This window comes from Balaenoptera physalus, assembly GCF_965194825.1.
Source record: "Balaenoptera physalus genome assembly, chromosome: 8".
Taxonomy (NCBI): domain Eukaryota; kingdom Metazoa; phylum Chordata; class Mammalia; order Artiodactyla; family Balaenopteridae; genus Balaenoptera; species Balaenoptera physalus.
The window spans coordinates 12,731,347-12,750,206 of NC_138887.1; the positions used below are offsets into that span (position 1 = coordinate 12,731,347).

The 18,860-nt window shown below is 36.7% G+C and overlaps 1 protein-coding gene across 15 annotated transcripts in view; it reads right to left on the reverse strand.

The window, feature by feature from the left end:
• SUGCT (succinyl-CoA:glutarate-CoA transferase) overlaps window positions 1-18,860 on the reverse strand; it is a 789,655-nt gene that overhangs the window by 493,975 nt on the left and 276,820 nt on the right. For 14 of the 15 annotated variants that reach the window (XM_082473570.1, XM_082473569.1, XM_082473565.1 and 11 more), the window contains one exon: window positions 2,646-2,748. In XM_082473570.1, coding sequence (XP_082329696.1) covers window positions 2,646-2,748 — 103 coding nt within the window. The other variant, XM_082473564.1, reaches the window with a different exon arrangement.

Consider the following 18,860-nt stretch of genomic DNA (forward strand, 5'->3'; position numbering starts at 1 on the left):
TACAGATAGAGTCTGTCAGTCCCACACAGGGGGACACAGTAGCCACTTGATCATTTGGAAACCTATACTTTACAGAGTTAACCAACTCACTCATCCACTGATTCATGCATCAATGAAATTTTATTGGGTACCTGCTACTTAAGTCAACTTAGAATTTATTTTTCAGAAAGGAAAAGAATTACTAAATTCATGATAAATCCCTAGCACCTGGAACATAGTAAATACAATAAAAAGTTTGTTAAATGAACTTTCAGAGTAGTTCTTTTTTAGATGTCATCTTAAGGTACTTTTTAAAAATAATTTATTTTATACAAATTTTTTTTAACTCCCTGATTTTTTCAGCTTCTACATTCCTTTCAAAATACATAATGATAGGGAATTCCTTCTAAAAGAGCCAAACACTTCCAGGCATAGGGGAAAGACGGTGCCCTTACCTCTTGCGCCAAACAGTCCTACGTACAATTGCCATAGTCATCTTTGCTTATTTTTACTTTTTTCAACTTTTTATTTTATATTGGAATACAGTTGATTAACAATGTTGTGTTACTTTCAGATGTAAAACAAAGTGATTCAATTATACATATACATGTATCTATTCCTTTTCAAATTCTTTTCCTGATTAGGTTGTTACAGAATATTGAGCAGAGTTCCCTGTGCCACACAGTAGGTCCCTGTACTAATATTACATTGCTCTCTAGTCTTTCTAAAAATCCAGATAATTTTATACTCCCATTTTGGTGTTTAAATTCCAAAGAAGAATGAAATGGTATATAAAAGAGACCAACTCTACGCTATTGTCAATAACTATCACTGTATGATTAAGAATTTTTGATGTTAGAATTGTAACAATTAGAATCTACTTTTTGGTGGATAAGAAGGCAGTTTTCAAAGACTTTTGGGGTAGTAGGAAAAGTTGGTATCCTGACTTAGAATATCACTATTCTCCATTTGAAAAATTGTTTAAGAACTAAAATAAGCCATAGACCAATAATAGAAAATTCCTGCAGGTCCAAAAGAGTTGAGATACAAAAATTAAAGTAATTAAAGTGAGCTACAAGGGAAAATTGGGAATGAAAATCCTAATTACCCGATATTCAATCCGAACCAGCCCATAAAGTGAACAATTTTAAGGGTGGGACCTTGGATCCTTGTTTATCAAAGCCTAAAAAATAAGTAACACTTGAATATATCTAATAATTTTTAAAATAACATTCTTTGCTTTGGTGCCTTTATTCCTGATGAAACACAGGTGGAGCCAACAGAAATGCTAATGGAAAAACTCTCAGGAATTCTCTCTAGAGAAACGTGCCCTCAAATTGAGTTAAACAGGAAGTCCTACACACCCTGGTTCTACTTTTAAGCCGGAAAATTACGGTGAAACCCACCCATTCCCCTACAACAGCTTAAAGACAAAGCTTGAAGTGAGAAAACTGGCCCTCTGGTCTATTACATTCTGGGTGCACACACTGCTACCTCATCACAAGGAATCACCAGCATTAATCACTGATGTAGTGGGGACCCTTTCACAAAGACTCAGTCCACATCAAGTGGGCCACCTTTTCTCCAATTCTTATTGACCATTCTTTCATTAGGAACAAAGTGTTGCCATACTCACAAGCTTGACAGAAAAAAATAGCACAGAGCAGAATTCCTGCCTTCACTCACCTTTTTTTCTCCAGTAAATATTGTAATCATTGAATTGAACACAGTTCAATTATCCTTTAAACAGATATTCATGTAACATGAAGGTACCAAAGTTAGAGTTAGGTCAGTTTTCTCCCTTAAAAAAGTATATTCCATTTTCAACAATTCATTTCAAAGAAAAATCTACCACTATAAAAAATGAAAAGAATAAAGAGAAAAACTATAATTTTGAAATGACGGAAGCTGACAGATACATGAATAATCACAGTGAAAGTTTCACAGAAAAAGGGAGTTCCTCTACATTGTGGGATTAATATGTGAATCTGAGAAATGGTAAATTGCTTGCAGTGATACTGATTAAAGTAATAAAATCAAAACTTATCATTTTGACATTATCTCAAAATAATCATTTGAACAATGTTATAGAAGAAGTATTTTTTCAGATGATCCTTATCTCTGTACCCCAAGAAGCAGTCTGTAAGCAATGTACAGCACAAATCTCTATTCAAGTACATTTATTCTTCACGAATAATGCACATTAATCAAAGCATATAAAAGCCTCTCATCAGCAGAATTAATGATGACTTGCTTTGTACATTTTAAGACAGCTGTACGATGAGAGGGGGACTACCGCTGTGAAGGTCCTCCCATTTCTTTCCACAGAGAATCATCTCTGAGTGCCTGACCCCAACCTTTCAATTGTCTATATTTCTATTTTTCAGGAAAAACAAATGCCCCGACCTTGGATACTTTATGGCTGGCTGCTGAAGAAATATGTTCGATCAGATACATATAAAAGTATGATTGTAGGCTGCCAGTGCTAAATTCTGATTATTTTTATTTCAGACCCACACTTTAACGTAAGAGTAAAAAATCATGTGATGTGACTTAAGCTCAAGATCGATGGCTAATGTACACTTATATGAATCAGTCTGGATAGAAAAGAGAGGCAAATTCTTGTGTTTTTAACCGAAACATACTAAAAATTTCAAAAAACAAACCTGGGGTTCTGCAAACACATTCTTCATGTTGTTAATTGGGCCATACGGGACTCCACTGCCTTCAAAGAGGTGTAACCACTTGCTGGTCATTTCTTCTTCAAACCTAGGAAGAGACCAAAAAAGGATGCACTTTTATACTCTGAAGAATGTAACACAACCTGTTTTCTCATATGGCCCTCTTTGAAAGCAACTGATAATGACAAAAACATGTTTCTTTAACTTTCCTTGTGCCTAGTTTTGAGAGAATGTTGCCAATATGAAACAACTTGAGTTGCCCTGTAAGTGATAAGAATAGCCACTCCCATCCCCTTGTTTGCAAATTCACCATTAGAGTTGAAATTCCTCCTATTTCTGACCCTATGAACTTTTTGACAGAGAGACCCTTGGAGAAGAGAGATTATGTAGAAAATGGTACTAACTGAGCTTCAAATGTGGTATTGAGCACTTGATGAATTTAATAATGATAATATAATGTTACTGAAGTTTTGAGCGTAACGTCATTGTGCAGTGTTTTTTAGGTCTCAGGCAATAGTACATGAGGTTAAGATAGACACAGATACGCTAAATTATTCCTCAAAACAAAAAATAAACTAATGAATTGGTTTTAAAAGAAACTGTATGGTTTACCTCCATTACTCTTAAAGCACACCAGAATTAACAGCCACAACCACTGACCTAAAAAAAACCTTAATTACTTATTTACTTGTACTATGGTTTACTAATTAGAATAAATGGAGACATGTAAAGACTAATACCTCAATTTAGCCAACAACCCTCAAATTCATCCAAGTCCTTTACCTCTGTTTTATTTTTACTATAATTTAAAATTGGACTTCACAGACACAAAAGCTTATTTGATTTCCCGTCTTTTTTCTATTAGGTCTTAAGGAAAGGAGACCTAATTCATTAATGAGATTTACTGTTTTTTTAGTTCTCCTTTAAGACAGTGAGCATAGAAACAAAATCTTGGATCCTCAAAGACAAATCAACACTCATAGTTTGTAATATATGAAGAATTTGACAACTGCTAATTGTTAAAATAGCAAACTATTTTTAGTTAAGTAATAATCTAGGTTAAAAGAAATTTTTAAAAAGTGTTAACTATAGTAAATTATTGGCAGCAAGTAAAATGCTTCACTAATATGGGAGGGCTAGTGGAAGTATAGTAGAAATAGTTAATATTCATGGGCTTCTATTCAGCTCTCTCAGACATAGCTAGAATTAATTTCAGATCAGCAGATTCTATGGGAATTTATGTCAGAGAAATGCACTTTTTCCACTATTTAAAATAAAGATTAAAAAGTGTCAATACTTTGAGAACACTTCTCTAATTGCCATCTAATAGATAAAAAGAAAAGAGAAGTTTGAATTAACATACTCTCTAAAAGACAGACTACTATATGAACAACTATGTTCAATCATATAAATTTTTTACATAAGAATCTGATAAAAATTTTTAATGAAGGTAGTATTACATTTCACTAGGAATATAATTAATCCTATTCACACATCCACTTATTCTACAGCCATCTAAGGAGCGCCTACTCTACACCAGGCATTGATTTTTATCTTTAAAAATAATGCCTTCCCTTTTCTTTCCATTATGATAAAGATTTTTCATTATACACATTAATTATGGCCCACTAATGTTAACTACCCCTATTTAGTACACAATAAAATACTTCACTTCTAAATATTGAAAAACATTCTTTCATGGGAACACCACAATGCAGGATTATATGTTTTGAATTCGTCAATTCTTCGCATCTACATTTTCTTTTCAATGACTATTAAAGTCATCTCCTGGCCAAGACTTGCTAAGATATATATATAGATATATATCACCAGAATGATATATGTTGAAAGAATAAAAGAGGTACTTTGAACCCGGAGCCTTTTCAATCAGGGTGTTAATTATTTAAGTTTTCATAAACAGAGTGTTATAATGGATACTCTGATGAATTTTCAAGACATAAATTTATCACCACTAGACTCACCCAAGTGGCCTGAAAGATCCGCACAGAAAACGCATGTCAATATCTAAACAAACCCATAGCTGCAGGCTTGCCAACAGAAAACTCAGGGGGATAGTTGGAAGTTTTAGTATTTATATAAGCTTTTCACCACTGGGCAAAAGAGAGGGATTTATTTCATGTTATGGAAAACAACGGATGCACTTTGGATATGAGACTGGGGAGAGAGGCAGCGTCTGGAGCTGCAGTTGTGACCACTGTTTGTGTATTTGAGTGGGTGTGGGCGTGGAAGTGTTCACAAATGCCTTAAACTCAATCAGTCAGAGACGAACATCACTGCATTCCCTTACTCCCAGAGGACGCATCCATCATTTTCTTCTGAAAATCTATCTCTTGATCTAAATCTGATGTAGAATCCTTTCCTTTATCTATGCAAGAAAAGCTGTAAGTGCTTGTTTTTATGAACCACAAAAATTCTGCTTAAAAAAAAAAAAATGGAAAGAGCTGACTTAACTCACTCAGGGCAACACAATCCTGAAGATAAGACAAGAAGGGTGTCCTTGGATCCAGTGTAGTGAGCCTCGAAACTAGGGCCTCCTCTGGGAAGTTCCTTGGAGACTCATAAAACAATTCAGACTTAATTGTAAACTTATTAAATCAACCCATATATTTAATTCTAGATTTTTGTTGAATTCACTTGATGCCGAATGGTTATTATTAATCAGATTACATTATTTAGACACTGCTGCTTAAAGACAGACTTGAGTTTCAATTTCTTAACATAAAAACTTAACGTAGAAAATGAACCAAAAATTCTTCTCTTTTGAGAATGGATTAAAGCTGCAGCCAAATCCAAGGCCAGAGAGCAACTAATAAGAGATCCATGCCATGAAGGTGGGAGTTGGAAATAACTGTAACATTAATGATGAATAAATGCTGGTCATTAATTGTTTGATCTATATTTTGTAGATTTTATCCTCACAAGCACATTATAAGGTAAGTATTATCCTCCTCTGACCAATAGGAAACTCAGGTTTGGAGAAATTAACTTGCTCAAATTCATATAGCTTCCCCCACCCCAACTTTTTTGAGGTACGATTGACAAATACAAATCATATGTATTTAATTTGTACAACATGATTTTTTAAGGTGAGCAATGTGATGATTTAACATACGTATACACTGTGAAATGATTACCACTATCACAGTTACCATTTGTGTGTGTGTGGTGAGAACACTTAGGAACTACTCTCAGCAAATTTTAAGTATTTGATACAGTATTATTACCTATAATCACAATACTGTACATTCGATTCTCAGAACTTTTCATCTTATAGCTGAAAGTTTGCACCCTTTGACCAACATCTCCCAATCTCCCGCACACCCTAGCCCCTGGCAACCACCGTTCTACACTCTTGTTCTATGAGTTTTACTTTTTTTAGATTCCACACATAAGTGAGATCATGCATTATCTGTATTCCTGTGTCTGGCTTATTTCGCTTAGCACTAAGATGCTTCTTCACTTTTATCCTATATACCTCATGATATATCTCTTTACATTAATACTCACTCATTCATTCCTGATGCTTTTAGCAAGAGTTTTTTTTTGTGCCAGTCATGGGGATTACAACGATAAAAAAAGACAGTCATCGTGTTCAGAGATCATATAGTCTAATGGAGAACAGAGCTATTGAAATTTATGAATTACAATGCAGGATGCTGAGACAAAAATATGAATGAACAACTTCCAGTTGAAGCACCAAAGAGGGAGACCTGCACTGGGCCTGGGGAGTCAGGAAAGCGTTCAAAAATGAGGTGACATTTGAGCCAGGTGTTGAAGGATGAGTTAGAATTTTCCACGTGAAAGGTGGGAAGAAGGATCTTCCAGGCAGAAAAAGCAATGTGTACAAAGACTCAATCTGGAAAGAATCTGAAATCTCCTGTGCCTTGAGAGGCAAAAGAGGAAATGGAAAAGGGAGGTTAGAACCAGAGTGTGAGGCATCTGGTGAGCTATGCTAAGGATATTGGATTTCCACTGGCAATGAGGAACCCAGAGAGGTCTTTCAGTAGGGGGCTGACATAATCAGCATTGATACAGAGAAGGGAAGGATATCGATGAGACTAGAGAAGAAGAAACCTGACAGGAGGCACCATGCTGTCTCCCTCTGATGCTTCTTAAACCTGCCTCTCCATCAATATCTTCCATATTACTGTCAACCAGAAATAAGTTTTCGTTTGAAAAAATAAGTTTTCCAGGCATTCTTATCCCTTTTTGTTACTATCCTATTTATGTTTCCAATCTATCATTACTGCTTGAGCCTCTGATATATGACTTGGCCACCAACACCTTTTCTTACCCAGTCTCCAAGGGTCTCCAGTGACCGCTTGTCAGACCCAATATTCTGTTCACAGTCCTAATCCTACCTGCTTTCTGTGCAGTATTTGACGCTGTTGACTATCTTATCTTTAGGTCCTATGATACCTTCTTGGATTTTTAATACCTCTTTGGCCATTTCTGTATTTTTTTAATTAATTCTTTTACCTTTTCCTTCCAGTCCCAATATTCTTCATTTTCTTTTATGCACTTAAGTAATCCCGTCATCTCTATGCAGATGATACCCAAATCTATTATTTCTAGCCCTGACCTTTCCTCAGTTCCCCTTTTCTAGTTACCATAGAATATTTCCACTCAGATGTAGTATCATCCCCATGGATGATTAAAATTTCCATTTGCCCCATAAACCTAATATTCTCCCTTGCCTGAACTCAAACCCTCGGCTAAATCTGGAACTCCTTCTTCTCATCATTTATCATTTATACATAATTGCCCTGTAGAATCAACGTTTCAAAAGTTAAGTTTTATTCCTCTACTCCCACTATTACTATCACAGTTCAAGCCCTTGATTCGTCACACATGGACTATGGCAATAGTTGACTAAAAACTTACTGCCTCCAATTTTCCCCCTTTCCATAAATCACTCATTATAGATATGTCTCAAATCTGTCCAACAATTTCCTTCCCCAAGATCATTACTTTCTCTCACACTAGAGAAACAGACGATTTCTTGACTGTTATAGCCCCATAACTTAAAATATAGTTGGCACTCAATATTTGCTAAGTGAATGAATATACGACTATTTGGGAAGAATAAGAGGGTCTTGTTTGTTTGCCTGTTGCGCAGCAAGCCAAACGCTGAGACGATGGGGTCTGCAGCAGAGAAAGGGTTTATTCCTGAGGCATCCAAGTCAGGAGACGGGAAAAGTCTCAAATCTGTCTCCCCGAAGGCGAGGGGCTGGGGATATTTATGGGATAAAAACTGAGGCAGGGGGAGCATGGAGAAAGGTAACTTGAGCTAAGAAAAGGGAGAGGCAATCGTTGCTCTGTGCAGATGCAACCAAGCCACAGGTTTCTTCATGGGAGACATGCTCAGAAAACAGCAGCACTAGCATGCTGTGAGGGTGGAGATTCTGGCCCTCAGACATCAAAAGGTCACCGAATGGACATTTGCACATGCCCAGATGGAGGGTGGGAGGTCTTAACCAGTCTTAATCATGTCAAGCTCAAACTGGACACAGCTGACTCCAAGTTCCTAAAAAACAACTTGGGCAAACATCCTATTGCCCAGGCTATGTGACCCTTGGAGGACATACAAGCTTTTATAAAAACAATCAAAGTAAGCCTAACCAGTGAAGGCAGGTCACAATTCACCATTTGTCAATGGCTAACTGATAACTACCCTCGGTTTCATCTCAATCACATTAGCTTGAATTAGTGGGGTGGAGTATCTTCTCCTAAAACCTTGCTGAGACTAGGTTTATTCAGATACTGAGGTTGGGAGAAGGAAGACAGTTTGAGGCCCTCAGCTTTGAATGTAATATCACAGAACCTCCTCTTCCTTCTTCTTCTACACTGGTCTCTAAATTCTGTATAGAAGTATGTCTTATGGAAAATAGATTTCTAGTTCCCAAAGACCAATTTACAAGTAAATGCTTCAGACATAATGTTTCAATTTAGGGACTTCCTATGATCCAGAGAATCATAAGATCCCAGAAATTCAAAGGATCTTAAAAATCATCTATTGTTTTCTATGATCCTACAAAGTCATCATATCATGTATATTGAAAAGATTTCTAGTAATAGGGACCATACTGGCAGTTCAGTTACTGGAAGTATTCAAACACAAGAAGTGTGCTACAAGAGAACAGGCATGAGATGTGGACAGATTTGGGATTGAGTCACAGCCCCAGCACCTCCTATCTATATGACCTTAATAAAAATATCAATTAAAAACGTTCACAATTTTTTCAAATCAAAGCAAACATTTATTAAACATTTACCAATTGCAAGGCTCTGTGCTAAGCAGTTTACACACATTATTTCATTTAATTCTCGTAACAATCCTGTTAGGTAGGCACCATTATCATGCTCATGTTAAAGATGAGCAAACCAAGGTTTAGAGAGTTTAAGTAGCCTTTTTAACTCGAATCAACATGAAGTAGTCGAGCTAGAAGACTATCCTGAGTCCAAAGGTTAATCACCACTTTCTACTGCCTGACCCTGGGCAGCAGAGTACAGGCGAGCAGATCAGACAAAGTTTTGTGAGTGATGTGCTGCTGAAGACCTGTCCGGCAAAGGGCTTGAAAAGGCAGTACGGCATCTTGGTGCTACTGTTAACTGAGAGCCTTTTATAGTATGTACTGGACACCACAAGAAATACTTGGCGTATATTATTTCTTGTCCTCGTAATCCCATGAGGTGAGGTTTACGATCCTCATGATTGAGGAAACTAGGGCACAGAGAAGTTGAGCAGAAGCGTACAGATCAGAAGGTTCAAAGCCACAAGCTGGTGAGGTCCTGAACTGGTCTTTGTCTGTGCTCCTTCCGTAGGGTAGACCCATTAAATGTCAGCGTCAATCCAGTCAAATCTAGCACACGGTGCCATCCTTAGGCCACTGGCAATTCAGCTACTGTTTGCCCCAGAGCTGGGGGAGGAAGGGAGGTTAACTCTCTACTCGGTGAGTTGTCTGGGTTCCAACTATTCGTGACTTCCTTCCCACCAACAACTGATCAACCCTATGGTCTGATAAGGTCTCCTAATATTGGCCACCATTTTTTAATCTCATCCTTTCAAGAATTCTATGAGAAAGGACTCATTATTCTTATTTTGAAGATGAAAAAATTGAGACTCACACTCAAGTCCACATTTCAGGCTCAGAGCTCATCTCACTATAATACACTGTTGCCATTTATAAAAGATAATCCACAAATAAATCAATAAATAAAATTTACTGAAAAGACAAGCCTGATTTTTAATCCTAAGCTCACCTAACTTTGTGACCATGAGTAAATTGTCTAACTTCTCTGAGCTCCAATTTTCTCTTCTGTTCTAAGGAAATTATAATCAGTTGTAAATTGCTTAGCACATCACCTAGCATGTAGTAAGTACTCAAAATGGTATTTACTTAGTTGTAAGGTCACATAACAAAAATGAATACAATAATAAAATATGTCTATAACTTCAAATCCAAGGAAGGAATTTTAACAATTTATATAGCAACTCCTATTTTTTGCTGATCATAGCTCAAATATTTTCTGATTATAAAAGTCTAAGCATACTAATATCAAATCATTCCTATGTTGTACACCTAAAGCTAATAATATATAATATATATCAATAATCTCTCAATTCTAAAAATTTAAGTCTAAGCTTTTGGGAGTTTTAAAATATATTAACATGTTACTTTGTTGTTGTTTATTCATTTCTTATTCTAGAAAATATCAGTGTTTGCACTGAAGCCTCCAGGGGATTGGGGATGGCACCGGTGTCGGGAATCCCAATCAGTCTTCATTACACTTAGAGATCCCATAGGAGGGAGTGACAATACAGAGATTTCAAACTAGGCAGGGAGTAATAAGATAGACACATTTTACCAGGCTAACGATCAGCATGGTTGAAACAGTTTAAAGAGGTACCAACATCGAAATAGCTGTGGAAAAGCCACAGAAGTTAAAGATCTTGTATTTTTGCCTCATTCTAATGGTTAAGACAAAGTCCGAGGCTTCGATTCCTATCAGTGATAAAAGAAAATGCCTGCTATGGCTCATGCCGTGTCCTTACCTGGACAAGGCCTCATTTCCCTAAAAGGCCCAGGGTGCTCCCTGGACAAAATCTGGTGACTTCCTAGAGGGATGGACTAGGGAGGGTGGGAGGGAGACGCAAGAGGGAGGGGATATGGGGATATAGGTACACATATAGCTGATTCACTTTGTTATACGGCAGCAACTAACACAACGTCGTAAAGCAATTATACTCCAATAAAGATGTTAAAAAAAAAAAAAAAAAAGGCAATGACAGCAACTTGGAGCAAATGAAAGGTTTTCTTTACCCTTATCTCCTGCTAGACTTTAGGAGATGCTCAATGACACTTTCCTCCATGACTTTTCAAGTTCCCGGAGCAGAAAATAGGGTAAGTGTGGGGCAAAAATGAAATCATATCCCTCTTGGTTTCATGAACTCTTCCCCACTTTTGGGCCAGAACAGAAAAGGATTTCAAGGATAAACTATTTATGGAGATTCTTTGGTAATATTCTAAATCTTTGAATCCTGGCATTTTCCCACATAAAAATTCAGGGCTCCAATTTGGAGTCTAGTTAGTTGTCTTTTCATAGAGGTTTTATAAGAAAATTCAAATGTAACATACTAACTTATTAGAATATGACTTTATGTTACAAAAGTATTCTTTAATTCACACAATGATTTCTTCATATAATTGGAAAAATGAATCAACTTTCAAAAAAGTTTTGTATATTTATGCATAAGTAGAAAGGTATACCTGTCTTGTTGCTATACTATCTCTATGGTAGAGTTGTGGACTTGCCAACTACAGAGTTCTGAAAATAAGTTTGGATGTTTATACACCCGAAACCCAAAACCCATCAATCTTTTTAAATTTGCACATATTAGTTCCATCCCCTTACACAAATAAAATACAACTACAATGGTGGACTTCCCTATTAGACCATGAGGGTGGCTCTCCAGGATAGTGGAGACAAAGCTCTCCTAACACACCACCTTCTTGATATACAGAAAACTAGACCCAGAAAATTGTGTCTTTAAATTCAAAATAATTTTGTGAAAAACCCAGAAGGCTAAATAAATATCTTGCAGAGACTTAACAAAAACATTGGAGAATTACAAAATCCATTACTCTGTAAGCCAGTGAGAAGTGAATACAAAACTTTGGAAAGACATACTGTCCATATAACATAAAAGTTTTGGGATGAGTTTATGTCAATATCATAGCAATGCTTCCCAAAGACTTTTTTTTTAAATTATGGTTGTTTCTGAAGTATTCTTCTTCTCCAAGTACTGTCTAATTTCCTCAGTGTCCCTTTTTTTTTTTTTTTTTTTTTGGCCACCCCACGTGGCACGCAGGATCTTAGTTCCCAACCAGGGATCAAATCCGGGCCCCCTGCAGTGGAAGTGCAGAATCCTAACCAGGGAATTCCCCCCAAAGATTTTTAAAAGAAAATTTAGGAGTATTAGCCACTAGAGTTAGTTTATAGCACGGGTCAGGTCGGTGCTTTGTGACCACCTAGAGGGGTAGGATAGGGAGGTTGGGAGGGAGACGCAAGAGGGAGGAGATATGGGGCTATATGTATATATATATAGCTGATTCACTTTGTTATACAGCAGAAACTAACACACCATTGTAAAGCAATTATACTCCAATAAAGATGTTAAAAAAAAAGAACATAGTAAGCAAAAATATAGGTAAATACAAAAAAAATTATTAAACTTATTTATTTTACTGTTGTGAAATATTTCAAATAGGCCAAAAAGTGTAGGAATAGAAAAGTACAGAGAAGAAAATAACATAAATACTTATGTGCCCTCACCCACTCACATTGTTAATGAATCTTAGCATATCTGCTTCATATCTTTAAGAAACAAAATGTTACAGACACAGGCAAAGCCCCTTTTGCACCTCTCCTTGACCTTTTTTCCCCTTCTTCTTCATGTCAGAAGTAACCACCATCCTAGAAATCTTGTGCATCTCTCTGCTCATGCTACTGCACTTATATTACATGTGTGTGTGTCTGTTTAGATGAATCCATAGGCATTATAAAGTATCATGTTGTGTGTTTTTAACCTTTACACTGCAACTTGCTATTCTTTTTTTTTTTTTTTAACATCTTTATTGGAGTATAATTGCTTTACAATGGTGTGTTAGTTTCTGCTTTATAACAAAGTGAATCAGTTATACATATACATATGTTCCCATATCTCTTCCCTCTTGCGTCTCCCTCCCTCCCACTGCTATTCTTATTGAACATTTTAATTTCAAGATCTATACATATGCATGCATATGATTTGACTCATTTATTTTATCCACTGGGCACATCCCTGTGTGAATATTCCACAATTTATCTTTTCTCCTATTAATGATCAATTGTTTCCAATTTCTTACTATTGCATACAATGCTTCAATGGAACCTTATACATTTCTCTGTTGGGTCATATGGGATTGATTCCCCAAGGTATATATACAGAGGTAGAACCGCTGAGTCGTAAAGCAGGCACATTGTCAGCTGGCTTCGATTTTGCCAAATTGCTCTGCGATGTGGTTGATGTCAATATCTGCTTCTACCATGCTCCATATTCTCACCAACTTTTATGGTCAGAAGAAAGTTTTGCCTATCAGATAGAGGTGGAATGGTATCTCATGGTTACTTTAAGTTGTATTTCTCCCAACTGGAGAAATTAAGCATCTTTCATAAGCTTAAGGGCTATTAGACTTTTGTTTTTCTTTTGTTTCTTTCCTCTTCATATCCTTTGCCCCTTTTTCAGATGAACTGCTTTTCTTTCCTTATTGACTTATAAGAACATTTGCATAATCTAGATACAAATCCTTTATTAGTTACATGCATTGCAAATTTCTTCTCCTAGACTATAGCTTGTCTTTTGGCTTATCAGTATTTATTTTTTCATATAGAAAAAAATTAACTTTAATGTAGACAAATTATGATTCTTGTCCTTTAAGGTTTTTGGTTTTTGTGTTGGTTTAAGAAATAGTATCTAGCTCATAACTTTGTCATGAGGAATTAGATGAATTAATACTTTGAAGGTATTTAGAACAGTGTAATTGTACAATTAAGTGGTACATAAGTGTTAAATAAATAATATTACACTAACATTTCTGGGGAGGCAAACTGTTGGCAGGAAGAGGAAGAAACTAGAATAGAAGTTATAGAAACAAAAATTTGGTACAGGGCTACTACATTCCATAAATATATTGCCTATAGGAAATGTGTCTTTGGGCAAATCTGAGTAAACCCAAACCAAACCAATGGGATTCCATAACAACCAGGCTGGAGTCTACAATGCAGCAACTATAAATAGGCCTATGACACTTCTATAACCCAAAGAGAAACAGCTGGAATTTGTTGGTCGGCGTTTCTACCGTAAACAGAATCACAGATTTAATATTTCCTGTAATTTCCTTAGACCTTATTTCCTCTTAGGAATTTATCCCTACATATTACTAATAAATTATGGTTAAAGTTATCTTTTTTTTCCCCGCTAGTATTCACTAGCTCTCTCCTTTGTCTGCATGTCGATTCACAGGCCACACAAACGATGGTGAAAGAGTCCATCCAGGGACTCCAATCACTGCTTTCTAGTGCAGGGTCATTATGGACTTTTCATACAACTTGCTCTTAAATACATCAGGACACTTACTGTAAGCTGAGCAGCCACTATGTCTTACAAGTCAGACTAATTATTATTACCACATTAATAATTCGGGTCCATACTAACGATCACTCACAGTTCCAGAACATGTTCTGCTTTGCACAGATTTTACAGGAAGAGTGGATCATATACGATAATGGTTTGGACTGACCGGCATTGCTGTGACTGTCCCTACAGCCTCAGCGGCATCACTGCAGATACGACGCGGGAAAGTTGCCCACACTGCCAAGGTCCAGCAATACCTCACACCAGGGCTCCTTACATCAAAAAATAAGCCTCTTGAATCAAGATCTCTTCGTAAAAGACTATCAATAGGGACATCCCTGGTGGCACAGTGGTTGGGACTCCGCCTGCCAATGCAGGGGACACGGGTTCGAACCCTGGTCCGGGAAGATCCCACATGCCACGGGGCAGCTAAGCCCGTGCGCCACAACTACTGAGCCTGCGCTCTAGAGCCCGCGAGCCACAACTACTGAGCCCACGTGCCACAACTACTGAAGCCCACACGCTCTAGGGCCTGTGCTTCACAACAAGAGAAGCCACCGCAATGAGAAGCCCGTGCACCACAACAAAGAGTAGCCCCCTCTCGCCGCAGCTAGGGAAAGCCCACGCACAGCAACGAAGACCCAACGCAGCCAAAAATAAATAAGTAAAAGTAAATAAATTTATTTTTAAAAAAGACTACTAATAAAGCAATACATAATTATTGTAGAAAAATATTTAAATGTCAACAGGCACAAAAGAAGAAAGAAAATCAACTATAACCTTATTTACCACACAGAAATAATTTTGATTTATGCATATCCTTTAGCATTTTGTATGAATATATATTTCTTAAAAATTTAAGAGATCACAATGGTTTTTTCCCCTTTTTACTGTGTTAAAATACGCATAACATAAAATTTACCATCTTAACCATTTCAAGTGTACAGTTCAGTGGTATTAAATACATTCACATTGTTGTGCAGCCATCACCAACACCTGTCCCCATAACTCTTTTCATCTTGTAAAACTGAAACTCTCTACCTATTAAACAATAAATCCCCATTCTTCCCTCCCTTATTTTGTTACTGTACATAATACACTAACATGAAAACGGCCTAAAGGAAAAGAGTTATAGGCTATACAATGCTATTTCTGATTTCAAAGGATCCCAGAGGCGGAATGAATTTTTCTGGCAATTTCCTCCTATCTTTGAAACCCAGAAGAGTGGTCATCCAACCTGCTTCGGCAGCCATACAGCAGAGGAGGTTCTCAGCCAGGGAAGACAGTACTTTCAGAAGCAACTCACCTCATATTTGGGAATCTCTTAATAAGAATTCCAGCTTCCCAATCTTTCTGCGCTTTCTCATTTTCCCTAATTCCACTCACACTAGTCTCCTTTCCCTGTTAGAGATTCTAAGATCCCTTCCAGGTAAGAACCAGTGCTGTAAATGTTGGAGCAAATGTTCACATTCATCCTAGAATCGGCCCCTGGAAACTTCCTACTATTGATCCTTGCTGAGTCCTGAGGAGCCTCATGCAATGTTCTTCCCCTTAACAGTCCTTCAGTATTTTAAAACAACAGCCATCCTTCCAGAAAGTCCTCTCTTATATAATTTAACCAACCCATAGCTCACATATCAACAGAAGAAATATTTCATTCAAAGGGAAAAGATGAAAATAAGTCAAAACAAGGAAACAAGCTCAATCCCACTTATAATTTAAGAAATGCAAGCTAAAATATTTGAGGTGTCATTAGATACTGTAAGAAATGGCAAAAATTAATGGTTACATATTACTGAGGTGTTACAAATTAACTCATATTTTCTTGAAAACAATTGGTTAAGAAGTAATAAGAACTATAACTATATATATATTTATATATATATATTTATATATATTTATATATATATTTATATATATATTTATATAACTATAAATCTGTTCATTCAGTTTGAATGACTCCATTTGTACACTAATAACCAAATCAAAGACTTCAATAGCAGCAAAAACATTTTATAAACCCTAAATGCCTAGAAAATAGCAAAATACCTTCGTATGCTGCAGAATATTTATACAACAGATTAGTATACAAGCAACTTAAAGTAAATATATAGCCAATATACACTAAACACTTTATATAATATACACAAAAATACTTTAGCAAATGCAAAAACAGAACTCACAATTATATGTGCATATAATTATATCTAATTGTGTATATACATTAACAAAACTCCAGAAACAATTTGGCAAGATATAAATAGAACTAAATGTTCATCACATTCTCTTTCAAGATTTTTCAAACCCTTAACAGAAAAAAAAAAAAAGCAAGCAGATTTGATTAAAGCAGTCTCATGGCTTCATAGAGCATATGGGGATTTCTGTAAGTACTACAGGACAGGAAATGAGTCTGGTTGTTCCCTGTTGTAGCCTTCTACCGGGACAGAGCCTGACATTTGACAGTTGACATTTATATGGCGTATACTATGTGCCAGACACATTTTAAGCACTTAACATAGATTACACATTTAATACAACAACCCTATATCCATAAATACTATCGTTGTTCCCATCTGATAGAGGAGGAGCCTAAAGCACAGAGAGGTTTAAGTGACTTGCCAAGATCACGCCTTTAGTAAGAGTTAGAGCCAGGACTAGAAGGTAAATAGTATGAGCTCCAAAATCCAAGCTCTTCCCATCCTCCTCCCATGCTACACCACCTCAATAAATGAGGTGAGTAATAAAAGGTGGCTTGAATATATGCATATCTGGATGAATGGATGGATGGCTTGATCGAGCAATGGATAAATGAGTTATTTGGGTTTAGTCTCTTGGAACCTGGGAAAAGACACTGATATACTGAGCACCTTCTCCACTCTGGCACGTGCTAGGTTCTTTCATAAATTACCTCGCTAAATCACAGTAATAACTTTGCAAGGATGCATGATTATTGCCCGTTTTTGAATACGAGGAAACTGGGTTTTGCTCAGTAGATGCTGAATATTGGAAAAGTAACCCTGGGACTCAAAATGATGCTTGACAGAGTGGGAGCTCAATATACATTTGTTGAATGAAGGACTTTAAAGTTCCTTTTTTAATACTGAGAAAGGGAAGTAGTGTTAGTTAGAGAATGTGGTCTTCTTAGAGGGAAATCATACCAAGCCAATCTCATTTTCTTTTTTGATTGGGTTCTAAACAGGCATGTGAGAGAAATACAACGGGCAAAGTGTTCCTGGATTTCAACAAGGCTACTAACAAGGTCATTCAAAATATCTTCATGGATAAGATGGAGAAAATGTAGTTTGCATAGTGACGTAATTGTGTGAATTGGAAACCAGTAAAGATATACCCAGAAAGTTCAGTTTCCATCTTGGGGAGTAAGGGTGGTTCCTGTTGTTGAAGCTAAATGAGGGCTCGGATGATGTCATGTTGGTCAGATTTGTGAATAACAAGAAGCTGGTAAAGACAGCTATCAAGTTGGTTTCAACGGAGCCAATTTTGTTTTAAACAAAATTAATTAAAAATGTACGTAAGTCCAAAAATAATAAATGCACAAAGAGAAACAAGGCTTAGGAGCCGCCAAGATTTTTTTTTAAAGGACGTTTTTGTGGTTACTTAATACAAGTCAACATGCCACATGGCTGCCAAATAAGAGCGAACACAAACTTCAACAGAGCTCTGTTACTCAAATTAACTACCACCCCACTGTACTGGCCCCCCCGCGAAATCCCTACAATAAGTAATACTTATCAAGTGTTTGCCATATGCCAGGCACTCTGCTGAGGGCTTTACCTATATTTACTCATTTAATTCTCTCAATAATTCTAGAGGTAAGGATTATTATTACTCCCAATTTACAGATGAAAAAAATATGAAACACAAAAGTCATACAACTTGCCTAATATCTCACAACTAATAAGCCAGAGCAAGTATTGAAAGATGAGCAGTCTAACTGGAGCTTCAATTTATCTTAACCACGATTCTATTCAGTCTTTCAGGCCCCCTGACACCAACAGTTGCAGAGGCTGTAGACGGCGCACTCCACGTGCCCTTAACCCACATGGATGAGTTCTACGGCAGCTGTAGACAGTTTCAGCCTGCTGACAGCTTCCCATCTCAAATGCTTGCACCTCTTCTTCATCTGTGGGCTTCTCCAATACCATGAAAGTTTGCAAGGCTGCACCCTCCTCTGCCTCACTTTCCTCCTTGCTGACTGTATTTCTTGAGATCATTTCCCTAATAAATTACTTGTACCCAAGTCCCTGGATCAGGGTCTGCTTTTGGGGAAACCCAACCTAAGATACCACTTAGGTTGAATAAGTGGTTAGTGAACCTACTAACTTTAAGTAAGAATTTACTTAGTTTAATTACTTTAAGAATTTAAATGATTTATAAGGCATACCACAGATAGCTCTGGCATTAATTATACATTCTTTAATTGTTCTATGTTCTGAGCTACACTAGAGCATGACTTGGAAAATAAAAAGGTGCTAACATTATTT